General features: G+C 44.7%; 1 protein-coding gene across 1 annotated transcript; it reads right to left on the bottom strand.

The window, feature by feature from the left end:
• Positions 1–33: 33 nt before the first annotated feature.
• Positions 34–11,985, bottom strand: LOC138936711 (GATA-binding factor C-like; the record flags this gene model as incomplete). The annotated part of the gene is made up of 4 exons (XM_070302325.1): positions 34–394; positions 857–1,056; positions 1,377–1,566; positions 11,779–11,985. Coding segments are annotated over 4 exons (624 nt in total), but the record flags the coding sequence as incomplete, so codon positions are not given.
• Positions 11,986–16,074: the final 4,089 nt, after the last annotated feature.

Below are 16,074 nucleotides of genomic sequence, written 5' to 3'. Positions count from 1 at the left end.
AGCAGTGGTATCAACGCAGAGTACTCAGGGCTCGATGACCCTAACACATGAAACTTTACATATTTACAAGAGGTTTCACTTTTATAAGAGAGATCCAACGGACGCGTGTTGCTCTTACGGACGTACCCCCGCGAGGACGACGTGAGCCCTGGATACTTGTCCCGTGTATTGTCGCGGGGATGTTCTTTTTTTTCTCCCCGTGTCGTCGATGATCGACTGTGCCGCCCGCGTGCGAGAAAGAGAAGAGGAGCGTTTATATTTTTATTTTTTTTCGTTTCTCTTTTCTTTTTCTCCCCCTTTACGCGTTTTACGACATTACGAGACAGTGGTGGGCTGCGTCCTCCTGAGCTGCTTAGTCATTCGCGATTCATGTGTACTCCGATCGCCAGCCGGTCTGAAACCAGACAAAGATTACCACACTCCTGATGTGCTCTGCTGCTCCATTTGTCGGCCGCGAGAATGAAGGCTCCCCTTTCGCGGTGTCCGCCGCGACGCGATTAATATGAGAAAAAAAAAAGAGATGGAAAAAGAGGCGGAGAAACGCCGCACAAGATGCGTAATAAATACATATGTATGTATCAAAATTAATATTGAAATTATTAAATAAATTTGATTTAATTAAATATTCAATTAAATATAAATTAAAGATATGCCGAACAAAATAAGAAACCTTTAAATTTCTCATTAAATTTGACTGAAATTATAAATGTAAACGTTCAAGTTATTACAATGTTGATTTTATTAAGCTCGGTTTACGATCCGAAGAAAGGAGAAGGAGAAGGAGGGGAAGATCAACAGATTCCGCTAAATAAATCGATTATCGGCGGCCGAGGCCTTTGGTCGATCGCGCACTCACCATCGCGTTCGTCGTGGCCAGCTGCAGACCCTGAAGACTCGTCATGTGATGAGAATGGGAATGGGAATGCGAATGCGGGTGGATGGGGGGCGGCGCCGGTGGCGCAAATCCCTGATGAAGACCTCCGGCCACGCCGACACCCGTGTGATACATGTAATGCTGCATCGCCGGATGCATCGTGTGATGATGCTGGGACGTACCTGGAACGATAACGCGAGAAGCGTCGCTCTATTAATATTTTTTCGCGTAAGAAACTTCGGAAGAGAGACGTTTGCTCGATTTTCTCAGTTTATGCAGATGAAATAAAATTGCGAAAAGTGTTCCGCAAATATTTCTATCAATTGTAATGTCGTCAATTTTGATCAAGACTTTTTTACCGATTATTCTCGAAAGATTTAAAGTACCTTGTAGAATTATATATATATTTATAACAGGGAATTATCCGACGTTTTGCTCCTTTTCAATACAACAGATTTGAGATAGATAAAGTTCGGGAGCTTTTCGGGAGAATTTGACTTACCCATCGGCGCGCCGAATCCGGAATGGAAGGGTTTGTTGTCGAGATCGAGGTGTCCACTGGCCTTGATCATGTCGCCCATGACACCGCCGAGGCCCAGGCAGCCGCCGGCCTTCTTCTTCTTGCTCTTTGACGAGAGCTTTCTGTTTCTCGTCTGGATGCCCTCCTTCTTCATCGTCAATGGCCGGTTCACCTGGAACAGTCGTAGACAACAATCCGGTAAGTTTAGAATTATTAATTCTAAAAGCGAGTTTGTCGCGCGCACGAATATTTCGTACATAACGCACACAATATTGATTCGTTATAATAAGGAAATAGAAAAATCGAAATATTTAAGTGCGGAAATTTAATAATTACATTCTCGCAAAGAGATAGTTTTTCATACGATGGAGAGAAAGAGGACGTTGGTGTGCAGCAGAGTGCAACGCGATGCATTCCCTATTCGCTCCATCGTAAATCATCGCGCGTTGCAATGTTCGACGGGAAAATACATTCGCTTCTTCTTTATTCTAGACTTCAATCTGCGATTTTTCTCACTTTCTCTCTGTCTCTCTCGCTCCCCCCCCCCTTCCCCACCCTCCCCGCGATGTTACATTCGGATTCTCGTATACTTTTGTGCCAACCCATCGTGTTAAATCAATTCTCGTTGCGCGAAAGCGTGTTACTCCATTTATCGCGCGCAAATTCATTTTTCTTTTGTAATAATGGATTTAAGGAGAAGCTGCTTAATCGAATCGGATCTCCTGAAAAGCTGGGAATAAGACGTCTCTCTTCTTCGTCTTCGCAAGGTGAACATTGTATTATATAGAAATAAATCGTTGGAAAGAGAATGATTCTTTCTTTTGTGTCCAGGATATTACATCGAGATTCATCAAATTTTCGCAAGCGCATGTATTGGATAATTATCGCGCCGGACGTAATTAAGAGTTATTTACATTCGCTGGCCGCTTTATTATTCCTCGAACCGAGCCAATTTGCATGAAAATGCGCGCCAATTGCGGAAATTGCAAATTTCTGTTTCACAGAAATCCATATTGCTAGCGAATAAATTAATAAATGTCGATAAATAAATAATGAGACGTTAGAGGATCTTGTACAATATTTCGCAAAGATTTTTCACAAATTTTGCCATTCACAAGGTCACAATGATAATAATGTAGAATGTAAGCGTTGAATACATACATATGCTTTCGTTTATTATCCAAATAAGGGATATAAATATCAGCGGTTTTCTAAAATCGATTCTGCAACAAAGCGAGACATGGAAGAGACGCGATGCGAAATTACGTCGCCGACGCAATTTCGCCGGCTTACCAGACGCGATCGCAATTAAGGAATCCCTCAGATTCTCGGTAGTCTCTGGAAGCCGGTGCAATTAACGAATCGACAATCGTCCTCGAGAGCAATTCGCGAGACACTACGTCATCGGCGTGCTTCTCGCTCGCAGAACAAGAAGCGGGTATCGCGGTATTATTTCTCGCTGGGAAAACGAGAAGAGGGGGAAACCTTTTTTTTATTTCGATCGGAATTAACGTTAATAAACGTCTGCTAAAGATAAACGCTCGAGACTCGGCGCGAATGATTCGGGGACTTTGACTTAAGAGCGGGACTCGATCGGCTTGTTTCGCCGACGCAGCATCATCGCAACAGTGTAATCTCGAGGGAAAATTAATCGGGGCGAGGCAAACATTGCGTTACAACATTGTTTTCTCGCTGGTGCGAAAAAAGACAGCATTGTCTCTCACTTGACGCTTGAAAAGACGGAAGTCGCGTCTGCTGGCGGTGTCTAACGAGACAAAAATCGTTCTCCGGAAGACGTAAACAAGCGCCAATGTTCGAGACAGGAAGTCCGATGTGCGCGCGGGTATATATTTATTATTTAAGACAGCGACAGACGGATGGAGAGCTGCTTGTATCTCGATAACTAGAAAGATATGAAATCGAACTATGATCGTGCGTATATTCGCCAAGTCTATAGGATAAATCTCCAATAAAGAGACGCTTCGCGAGAAGAAACCGTCGACAAACGCCTACTCGAACGATGGCTTAATTAATTCAACTCATCCCGTATAACGGCGAGACGGGCGCTCATGAAATGCTCGGGCACGAAATAAGTATGGTATGCAAGTGTTGTGTGTTGCATCGGACCGAAGAAGGGATAGGGGGGGGGGGGGAAGAATCGCGGCGCTTTTGTAGTCGCCGCGACGTGACGCAACTGCCAACTTGGGAGAAAAAGGTTCCCGGTATTGCGCTGGACGCGAAGGAGGTGCGTGTGTGTATGTGTGAAGACGCATCCTCCTCCTTCCACCCCGCTTCTCTGACCGCCCCCGGGCGCAATTTCTTTTCGCTCGTCTCACCCTGAACTCGTCCAGACGGTCAACGACTCTTTTCGGAATTACGCAATTGGTCGAAATTTGCCGAATTAACACGGTCGCTCCCTTCCTTAGGGCGAAACGCGCGGCGACTCTCTGTGAATCGCATCTTCTTGCCGGACGTCGTTTTACGGTGTACAAGATTAGGTTCTGCCGTCGCGTAAGACAGAGATCGACGAGATCTCACGTCTTTCTATGAGAAAGAGTCATAATCGAAGCTTCAAATGCGACTATCGCTTTACATAAACACACAGTTTGCAAATTGTAATTATTATATATCGTCTGGATTATTATACATTATACGAAATATATGTAGAAAACTTTTGTAAACCAAGTAAGAATAGCGAGTAGCGACTATCCGTTAATGGGTCTTTTAATAAGCGACAACTGGCAACAGATGCGGAGGTGGAGGAAGGACGCGAAAGCTCGAACCAATTTGAATACAATACAAGCGGGATTTAATAGGGAACCACCGGAGATCGGTGGGAGAGTCCGCGGGTGTCCGAAAGCGCGAGGTGCAAACAAAAGAGACGAGGTCGCGTATAAAAAAAAAAGATATATATAAAGAGAACGGAATCAAAGCAGTAGAAAATATTAGACGAAAACGAATGAAATGAGAGACAAAGATACGGACGAAAAATAAACGGCGAGATGAGACGAGGAAGAGGAAGACGAGAAGGGGAGAGGATGGATGAGGCGGGCGGAGATTCGAATGCAGATTGATGCGGTCACACACGATGCAACTGCACGACGCGAAACGCATACGTAATCAGTGTGAGGTGAGGTCAATGAATGAAAAGTCGATTCGCGAAAAAAAGCATCAAAATATTTCTTATCGACCCCGATCGACACCTGAATCAAGCACTCTCAGAGGTCGTCTCCGTTTGCGAACGATTCACCCGCCGTCGTGTCTTAAAACAGCTTGACGAATAGCTTTTCACGATTCGCGCGACAATGGCATGAATAATAATCCCGGAACGCTAATTATTTGCGGTTTCCGGATAATCTTGATGAAGCCGTAAGTCGATCTCTCGGAGAAAAATTGTAACCGGCGATACGCACGCCAAAGGTTCGCAAAGATCGAAGATTTCGCGTAGTTACACGCTCGAGCTACGCATTCGAGATTACGATAGACGTTTATAGACGATCCGGCAAATAATTTACGACAAAGTCGCGTTATCGAGACTGGATAACGGGCGGACCCGATCCGAGAATGAGGCGAACACAAAGCTTCAATCTTGTCGCGGCGAATTTGCATTGTTGCTTATTAAGAGAACGAGAAGGCGACGAAACAGAGGGGACGAGGAGCTTTACGCGTCTCGCGTCTGCGAGTAGATGAGAAAGACGACCGGAGAATCTTCCTATAGAACAGAGGCACCTTGTCTCTTCCGATATGAATCTCGATCTCGTCGGAGGCTGTTACGAGTGTACACATATATATATATATATCTGACACTGTGATTGACCGATAAGAAGAATAATTTTAGGACCGCTCCGCTCTGTGTCTCGTTCTCCCGGAAAAAAAAGCCCGGGAGAAAGAAGGATCGTTACGGTCCCGAGACAGGAGACGGCTCGGTAAAACTAAAACAAATTACGGCAGTCCGTAATAAATAGCCCCCTTTTCCTCCTCCCTCTATTTCGAGAAATTTAGTTGAAATTTGATACAGCGATCATCTCGCCTACACGATAATCACAAAGTCAAACTCAATTCAACTAGATGAATATAAAAATATGAATTTTTAATTTATTCTTTAATTAATAAAATTTAATCTATGAAAAGGATAAATATTTTGTATACGATTTTCTTTTTTAAACAGATTAGAAGCTACAATAATCAAACGCAAAATATGTCCATTACTCTTTCGCAGTCGCGACACATGCGAGTATAAAGGTAGGATGAAAGGGCCGCGAGGAAGTTATAAAATCGAATTACGCAGAAGTCCGAATTACGGCGAAGCCCGCCACTTGATATGCTCGCGACGATCCCACGCACGAGACGCATCGCAAAGTCTTCACCGCTCAAGACAATTGGCAGGAATTCGACGATCGAAAGAGAGATTAAATCTTCGTTAAGGTGACATTCTAATCGAAGGAATATTTCACCGCGCGTTTGACAGGTATTCATCCCTCTCGTTTAGAAACGACGTGGATGTCCGTCATTCTCTCGTCTTCCGGCGAATAAGAGGAGAGAAAGATTGTGTTCGTTTCGTACTTGGTAAAACAGAGAAGCGGCAAGATTTACAAGCAAGATTAGGCCGTAAACAATGTCGGTGGAGCATCGATGCGCGTCTCATCGCGAGTTCCCGTCGTTCCATCTCGTTCGTTCTCGGAAACCGAGAGCGTCCGCCGGCGAAACTACACGTCGACGCGTTGTTTGTCGCGAGCTAATCCGCTCGTGTGCAGTCGATGTAATACTAGAAGTTTGACGCTCCTCGAACCGGACGGGCCCACGAAATACGTAGGAACGCGTCCCTCGCTCGAGCAAGGAGGTCCGATCGCGTGACGATCGCGCTTCTATAGCGCGGCATCTTGGATTACACAGCTGACTTTGTTATTGAAAGCAAGTCGGGAATACGCGCTCCGCGCGTACTTTGTCGAGAGGGTTCGTCGGATTTTTATCGAGCAACCTTGTAGAATTAATGAGTACGGTCCCAGATCGGTGTCCGGTGCCTTTGTTTGCGAGCGGGCCGGACGCGTCGGGGGAAAAAAAAAAAAAAGGAGGATAACCGCGAAAGAAGAAGAGACTTTCTAATGCAGCGAAGTTTATCGCTTCATGTTTGATAACATCTTGTTTATTATGTCTGTATGTCTGTATGTAATCGAATTTTCGAAAGATAGATTATCTTATTTATTTTATTTTTTAATCAAATTTATATTAATAAAATAATTTTATATAAATTTATAGAAAAAAAAAAAATTAATAAAATTATTTCCTCCTAGATATTATTCAAGACATATAAATAGTCCTCCGAATACTTATATATCTATAAAGTAATCGAACGTAACTTTAGATTAAATCTCGCCAGCTTTAATCTCTTTTTTAATAGCTCTTGTATATTTATCAATGTGATATAAATTCGTTCAATTTTTCATAAACTTAGCTTAGAAACTAGACTGCGAACGGACGAAGTTTCGTCTAGCTACAAAAGAGTCGAGCGACGTGGCGTGATCTCGCTGACCCCGCCGTGCCTCTCGCGCGAGGAGGCTGGCTTTCGGGCGACGATTACCATATTCCGAGCACCCGGTAGCCTGGCACGAATAATCCGTGTATTTTCGAGCCGTGGAGCCGGGGTCGTGTTTGAGTTTAACCATGGAGCGCTATCGGTCCGCTCTATCTTAACGACGCCAGATCTGTCGTTCTCTCCATCCGATCCCGCCGTCTCCTTCTCCCCCGCCGCACGATCTGTCGGAGATATCGTGAGAGGAGGAGAGAGAAGAATGAGGAGGAGAACCCGACGCGAGAGAAATACGTCTGCCACCGAAATGATTGATTCGTCGCGGCCTTCCTCTTCTATCGAAGGCAAAACGCTCCGGAAACAACTCTCCCGACCAGCAACATCTTGCGAAGAATCTCTGTCGATCGAGCAATTGTCTCGAGCGATTCTCGATAACTTGGTAATTAACGATAATTCCGAGAAATAGTCTCGACCGCTTTACGCGATATATCAATGTTTAACGCATTTGATATTTAATAATATATTCCTGCGATGAAGAAATTTGTTATAAGGACATCTAAGAATCTACGAAAATAATCTTCTGCTAGAAAATTATTACTTATCGCACTCCTCAAGTCTGCATGTCTGTCAATCTTTAATTCATCGAGATAATCTTCGCGTTCCATTAGCACGTGGGATATCCGGGATCGAAACGATAATCGCGATCGTCGAGAACATTTCGACTATTTCGAGAGACGTCTTTTTTTTTTCGTTCCGTCTTCGTCTTCTCCGAGAGCTGCGGAGGAAGAAAAGACTCAGCCCCGGCGCTAAGACTGTAATGTGTCGGCTTAACGTCAACCGGAGACAGTCGCCTATTTCGATCGCTCGTTGACTACGATTGCGGCTGCTTACGTATGTATGCGTGCGTGCGTGTGTCAGGAATCACACGCGAGTGTACGTTCTCGACTGACGCCGAGGGTCTTGTACGAAAGCAGCGAAGGGAATAAGAGGATGAGAAAATCGCGCGTGGAATATCCTTTCATTGGTTCGAGCATCTCTCCAAGTAATAATTATTATCTAGATTTGATCTTTGTTGCTAAAAATATATCTATCAGAAAATGGAAGAATCATTCTTCTCAATCGGGGATAAAATTATTATTCTTTGAATTTTGTCGCGACATATGTAGATTGTTGAAAGTAAAAGGATCGAATTTACATTTCTGCATGATTCTTTCAGCACGACACGTTCGTTTCGCGAACAGAGGAGAATGAGGAGGAGCGATAGAAGAGACAGGGAATTAGATTCCACGGCGGAGAGAAGTTGACAATAGTATCCAGAGAGACTCGATGACACACAATGGCAACTCGATACTTCGTTTACTGGCCGGAGAAAGATCCGGCTTTTCATTCTCTCGGAGAGAAAACGAAACGCGCCGCTTGGCGGCGACGCTTGGGGATGATGATCGACCTTTTGCCTCCGCTCTTCATCGAAAGAGGAGCGTTTCATTGCCCGATCCGCCGTGTAATGGCGGTCCTTTCTGTGCGTCGGTTCGTCTCGCTTTTAAGGAGAAAAAAAAAAAAAAACCTCGTGACCGAGAAGGAAACTCTCTCGCAGTATTAAGTATCCATTACGGCTTCACGTTTCTACGCGAAATTACCCTCTCTCCCTCTCTTCGCTCTCCCCAAAGATTCTTCCTTTCTATTTCCCCAGAAGAATCTTCCAAGAGTCTCGCGTCGCACCGGAGGAAGCGGAAGCGGGCGTATTCGGGAAATGTATGTTTCTTCCGAAGCGGGGAACAATCGGGGGAGCTCGTGGGAAGGGATCCGATTGGAATCAGTCGCCGCTCGCGGCGGCAAGGGAGAAAGACTTCTCATTTCCGCGAAGCCTGGTCCGCCGACTTACGATCCCGTTCCCGCGGGCGTGCATTTGGGATACAGGAAGTTCGCCATTAGACTCTTCTAACATACGATCTCGAGGTAACATATCGTACGGAGAGTAACGTACGAAACGTAGCGAGGAATACGTAACGAATTGTAAATGTAACGAAATGTAAAAACACGCGCGAGGTTCGTCGAAACGTCCATCTCTGCACGTTTACAATTGCGGGATATAATTGCGGAAATTCGCATTTACATTATGCCACGTCGTTAACGATATAAAATATTATTAAGAACGTGAAATCTTTGATTAATTTTTAAACGTAAAATATTTGAAGAAAAATTGATTAATTCCCCCTAGGCAAGTGTATGAGAATGCATACATTTCTATTATCTTATAATGGAATTCTCGCGTGCATCGCTCGATTTTTTCATTTCAATATTACCGATCTTTAAGTCGCGCACGCGTAAATATGCGTGCATGTGAGATTAAGATTACGCGAGCGGTTTCCGTCTCCGAGATTCGGTTAATTTCCTTGCTCTCTCGCGCGTCAAAAGCAACGAACGTAGAAACGAGTACAAAGATTCTTGTCCTCTAAGAGATGCACAGCAATAACAAACGGTTCGCGATTCTCTTTCCTTCTCTCTCCATCCGTCCTGTGTCAGGGGCGTAGTGTCTTTGGCGTAAGCGGCGTGTCTGGCGCGTACCGTATCTTGATTTCCAACCGACGCGATCTCTCCTAAGCTAATCGCGATAAGGCTGAAAAAAGAGAACCCCCGAGAGAGCGTATGCCGCGTCGGGGGGAGAGGGGTGGACTTGGGTGAAAGAGGATTCATTTGCGGCGCGCGCTAATTGGCTTGCGATTTCTCTGCACGAGCGAGCCTCAACCGCCAACGGACATTCGTCACGTATGCTTCCCCCCCCCCTCCCTTATCACAGTGGGCTTTCTGTCTTAACAGTCCCCCCCTCCCCCCGTCGCCGGAAACAAGGCGACGCACTGTGCGGCTCCGTCCGAATTTACGCAGCTTTCTTCCCATCCTTCTCTCTCTCTCTCTCTCTCTCTCTCTCTTTACCCTCTTATCGCTCGTTTAATCTCGTCGCGATGATCTTGGCGAGATTGAAAAACGATCATAAATTATTACATTAATATTTAACGAGATTAATCAATAAATTAGAAAGACTTGTGACAAATAAAAAAAAATGAATATATAAATTTTATGCTTTATCAATGATATAAAATTTTTTTTTCAAGCAAATTAAATTTTTACTAAATGAGTAAAAATCCAGAAATGCCATTTTTGCGACATTATAGTAATAATTCCGCCTTTTGGTAATCACGCTATCCGTTTATCAACGATACGAAACGAAAACAATACGAAGTGACATTTCATCTCGTGAACGAGTTAATTTTGCGGAATTCCTCGGCTAGAATACCGTCGCGACGCGTGAGCTCGTCTATTAAGGTCGTCGCCCACACGCTCTCTCCTTCTCTCTCTCTCTCTCGATCGTCTTCGAGATTTATCCCGCGGAAACGTGCTAGTCTAGCAACAACATCGAGCGATAGCCCGGCCGTCACGTCGTCGCGGGGGAGGTGAAAGATAGTGTTCGATAAAAAAACAATTCATTCTCTTTGTTCTTTCGCTCTTTCGCGTCTCTTTCTTTCTCTCTCTCTCCCTCCCTCTCTCCTTCCCCTCTCTCTCTCTCTCTCTCTTTTTCTCTCGATCACGTCTATCCCCCTTGCTTGGCACTCGCTTCCGGCGCTTCCGGTGTCACACGCCGTTGAGCACGCTCCACCCTCTCCAGGCGGTCCGTGTACGTGTGTAAGGACCACGTCCGGCAAACCAGAAAGCATCCTAATTGTTGGTACAACACTGGGGGTCTCTCCGTGATGACGACGGTGCCCCTTTATCGTCGGAAAATCTTTGTACGTGTGTTTGCATACGGCTATCCGCGCTTACTTTCAATAGAAATATAACATTGAAAAAATTAAGAAAAATTTAGAAGAATATCTTTATTCCATTCCTTCTTATATATATATATACAGAGTGGGGCGTTTGACTTTATGCTCTAAATGATCTCAATTATGCGTGTAATTATCGAAAAATGCATTCAGTTAAATAATATAGAATGTATATAGATGTATATAGAAGGAGAATAAAACAAAGATTTCTCTCTTGAAATTTTTCCCTATTTTCCGCGCGGATGTCTGTATAATACGCCAGTTTTCTAAATTCGACCGAAAGAGACATATTCCGGTAAAATATATATTAGATGCACTTCTCAATATGGTACTCATGAGCGCGGAAAAAGAATACTTTTCATCTGAGATTAACGATCTTTGTTTAATAAAGCGTATTAAGGAGAAAAACATGATCCAGGTTATCATCTAGCGATCGCTTTACACGAGACGATAAGGTATTGTAAAGTATAGTTCCCTTTAATAAGCGATTGTCCCTGAACGTGGGTATTAATTCGAGACCCCCAAATCGCTACCGACTGTTTACCGAGGCGTGGAGCAACTTTCTCTTTCTCAATTAACCGACCAATTAACGAGCAAAATCGGAGTCTGCCGGTTGACTCGACAAATCTCAAGTTTAAGAGGTCATAGTAATCAAACGAATGGAACAATAGCATATTGTTTAATATCATGTAAAATTTTTATATATTCAAATGGATAAATAATATTTTATTTAAATATATATATTTTTGATAATAAAATCAAACTGAAAAATTGCAAAAGATATCGAAACAGATGGCTTTTTTCAAATTTCTTTTTTTTCTCAAATTATAATATAATTTTTAAGTTCAGTGGTCAAGTTTTGAAAGGGGCGGGGGGGGGCGAAGAAAAATACATTTAAAAAGAATGATCCTTGTTTTTATTTTACATGTATCTGACGTTGTATCTGAAATGTATCACGATGATCTTCGATTCGCTAGATTTCTATTAATCTCTTAATGTCACATCGATAGAATAATAATTAATGAGTGTGCAAACTCACGTTGTGCAACTTGTAGTAGAGTCCGCAAGCGTTGCAGACCGGCTCGCCCGCCTGATTCCTTCGCCAGAGGGTCGTGGTCGCCGTCTTGCAATTGGCGCAGCTGGTGCCCGCCCGTCTCGCCGCACTCTGCAGCGACAGTTTTGGAAAAGAGAAGACACAGATATCACACCCGTCACGTTGGCGTTTCAGGTTTTGACGATCGTCATACCATCATCTCTAAGTTAAATTTAACCATAGCAATATACACAGTTATATCGTCTACCGCGATATTAAAGTTCCCTTCAATTATAGAGAATGATAAAAATGATACGAAATAATGTCAAGGATCTTATACATGTGTTATATTTATTTGTATATCATATTTAATCCTTTTATATTCTTCTAATACTAAGACAGTGCAAACGATAAAACTGGTATATTAATAATAGAGTATATAAAAATCTCATCTCTCCTTTTTCGAATGCTAGGATCAGCTGATCGTCTAGAAAGTTTTTCTTATTTCAATTTTTTTATCTCATGGCACGCGCGACGAAGTATATAAGATACTAAAGTATATTAGAAAAATGACGAGGAAAAATGTTATCGCAATTAAATATTTGAAACAATCGCAAGATCGATTAACTTGAATCTCCCTTCATCCTATCAAGTGTTAAAGAATCAGATCGTTACGTCAGTAGTTCTTATAAAAATGTGTATCCGTGGAAAAATATTTTCATATTATTTACGCATAAACGGAAAGTATTCTTCTATACACCGTGAATAAAAATTACGCCGTATGAGAAAGGGTTACGAGACGCGCGACGAACTAAGGTAGTACTCTATTGAGAGAAGTGTACTCGAGTCGGTTTACTCCCGCACCGGGAGCGCCTTCGATCCGTCGGCTTACCCGCGGAATCAAAAAGCCACGGGCTTGACGCGGGGTTACCGTGACGCATCAAACCCCCTGAAAATCCCTCCCGATCGCTTGTCTGTCTGCCGATCGGATCGACGTGCCCCCCGAGAGGAATAGGGAGCAAGAAAATCAGAAAGTGTATGTATACGTGTGTGTGGAGCTTAACGTAAGAAAACATCTCCTATTCTCGTAGAGTGGAAAATTTGGAAAAAAAAAAAATCGGCCCCGAAAACACCTGTACACCCTCGTCGACGCATACGAGTGGCACGAACACTTAACGAAAAAGGAAGCGGGATCCATTTTATCCCTCGGGGACTAACCGCGGCTTATTCTCCCCGAAATGGCGCGCGAACGTGAGGTGGAAAAGAGAGAGAGAGAGAGAGAGAGAGAGAGAGAGAGAGAGAGGAGAGCACAGGTATCTCATCGCCGTTGAATCTGTATTATAATACCCTCTTCTCCGGTTTATATATATTCACCTTTCACTTTTATCCTCTTGTCCTTTCCCTCCTCTCTCTCTCTCTCTCTCTCTCTCTCTCTCTCTCTCTCTCTCTCTAGCTCTTCCTGCTAAACCACTTTTAACCGTTAATGGACGATACTGTTACCGAAAACCATGTACCGCGGGTAAATTCCAAGTGCATCGACCGATATATTGTACGTACATAAAACATTTGTTTCATCGAAACAAATTAGACGCCGATTGTTGGATAAATGCAAAATGATAGGCTATCATTCCCGAAAATTCTTATCTCGGTTCTCTCTATCGGTTAATATTTTTTCAAATTTTCTCGGGTATGTGTTTAAAGTTAATATTATTATTTAATATTATTATATAGAATCAATGTGTCTGGTGTAAAAATTTCATGCGCGATATAAGTATATTTTACACTAGTATCTCATTATTATTTAAAACGCTTGTGCGGCCGATAAGACACTTTTGGCGACCATCATGCTGAGATAACGGGCGGTGACGGCGAGCGTAGAAAATGTTTCTTTTCCACGAGAGGCGCCCACCTTTGACCCTCCGCTTTCTTTCGTTCACCCCCCCTACTCGCAAACCACTTAACCCCCCTTCGAGATGACACTGCGCCCCGGTGCTCGGGAAAGGCAGGACGAACGAGAGACTGTGTGTACCTGCCTGCGTCATTGTCGGCGAAAGCACAAAATACAGGGGAACCACCCCGTCTCGCTCCCTTTGCCGTCGCTCTCGCATAATAGCGAGCTTATTGAAATTTCTTTGAGCGAGAGGGGGATATAGCTCTCTCGCGTGTGTCCCCCGTGCGGGACACGAAATTGCCCTCTTTTGTCCCGCCCTCCTGTACGTTGCGTCACGCACAATGAACTCTGAGACAGTACCAATTCTCGAGAGAGAAAGAGAGAAAGAGTGTCTTTGGATTTTCTCGCAACGGCGTTCCTCTCAAGTCCCCCCCTCTTTCGAACGCGATCTCGGCGTTTCGTCGTCGATATTCGGGGACTCGTGTTCGCGGATCGGTGCGCGATCGAGTGCTCGAGACGACTTTGTTCGCGTTTATTGTTGCGAGTGCCCGTGGAAGAAACTTTTCAAAGATCTAAAGAGATAAACGGAGCAACTGTCAACTGCATCGCGGATCGCTTGTCGTCGTCTTCTCTACAAAGATTGTTAAAAATTAACGGAACACATTTTCTTCTTTTCACTTCGGAAGCCGTTTCCCTATCGATCGTCGCACGACGAAATCACGCTATTTGGATTAAAAAAAAAAAAACCCATCCGATTTCTACGATCCGTTTCTTTCCCGACGTCCGTAGCTAACGTACCCTTGTTTACCTCGGGAATGAAGCGCAAGGGTCGAGGTGGAAGGACGAGAGGGAAGAGGGGGAATGTACGGCGAGTGGCGGCGGTGTGTAATCATGCCTTATCTGGCGGATCTTATCAACCCTTGCGCGTAGCAAAGAGGGAGGGGGTGTGCCCGGAGAGAACCCTCCGCCCCGGAATCGATACGCGGAGAGCCACCTCATCAATATAGCCGTGCCGCTATCTGCTCTAGATCTTTGACACTCTCGCCCCTTCGAGAGGCGAAGGCCAGAAGGGCGAGGATAGGGAGAAGAGAGGGAAGGTGGACTGAGACACCCTGAAAATCGTCGGCCGGCACCTACCGGCCATCACCCGGCTAATGGTTATTAAACGAGAACGGGGGGGGGAGGGAGGGGAGGCGGCGGCGAGTGCTTCCAAACGAGTGGGTTTCCGGGAGGAATGGGAAAGGGGAAGAGAGCGATCATTAGCAAATGGAGAATATAATTTGACGATTTCGTGGATTTTGAATGCACGGTCTTCGCGAATTTGATAATAAAATTTCACAAGGTCACATTGAAATGATTTAGAATATATTGTATGTATATCCGTACAATTTAATTGAATTTAAATTATTTGTACAACTATAGAATAATTAATCTCGAATTAATCTCGAAGATATATAAATCCGCGTCGCTTTTATATCCGACGCGGGATTATTCCTTCCGCGCGCGCGCGATCTCTCTCAAAGTATATCGCCGACTCGGCATGCGAGCGTTCCTTCGTACGAGAGAACGACCGGCTCGGTCAGCCGGGCACGATCGTGCACGCATTGCTGGGCGATTAGATCCCCTTCAAAGTATCTCGCTCGCTACGGTAAGTCCTGTCGCGGGACACACGAGTCTAGAGATCTCGGACCTCGTCGACGTCCATCTCGGAAGCTGGCCCGATTCCAGTCTCTTTTATCCGCGATTAATTATTAATGTGTTATTTATTTCGCGAGAGACGTCGCGAAAGTATCTCTCTTCCTCTCGCTCGCGCAAAGGACGAGCCCCCGATAAATTGCGTATCGGGGACAATACTTTATCATCCCGCGTTTGCCGGGCGCGCGTTCGGGAACCGGTTGCCTCCAGAAGGCAGAGCTCCGGACACTGACGGATATGACATTTCTGAAGTTTCGCCGCGATCTACGTTTCTCTCGTTCCTTTATTCCTATTTTATCTCCCTTCTCTTGCTTTCTTTTTCCACCGCCCCCTCGTCCATCCTCAGCTCCGTAGTCGTCAGTCTCCTCGTCTTCCTCTTCTATCTTTTTCTTCCTCTCCTCTTTCTTCTCTTCACGGCGTTTCGACCTCGCGTTTCCCTCGCTCGTTTTATTTCGCTCCCTCGCTGCCACCCCGACGGCGTACATCGACTCTCCTCGACGTCTCGAGAAGGAGGAGGAGGGGGAGGCGAGGGAAAGAGATCTCCCTCTCTTCCTTCGTTCATCGGCAATTCGTATCTTTTATTTGCCATCTGTCTTCGTGGCTCTTTCGAGCGAGCGAGCGAGTGAACGAAGCGGATTCGGAGAGCGCGTCATTCTCGAAATTGAAAACTGGATTATCGGCTTCGACGTCCGGTCCGACGGCCGATCCGATGGGCA

This window comes from Polyergus mexicanus, unplaced genomic scaffold, assembly GCF_030449975.1.
Source record: "Polyergus mexicanus isolate NDT 795.1 unplaced genomic scaffold, iyPolMexi1.0 SCAF_9, whole genome shotgun sequence".
NCBI lineage: Eukaryota > Metazoa > Arthropoda > Insecta > Hymenoptera > Formicidae > Polyergus > Polyergus mexicanus.
The sequence above is the reverse complement of the archived record's forward strand: the minus strand, read 5'-3'. Positions and strand labels throughout refer to the sequence as shown.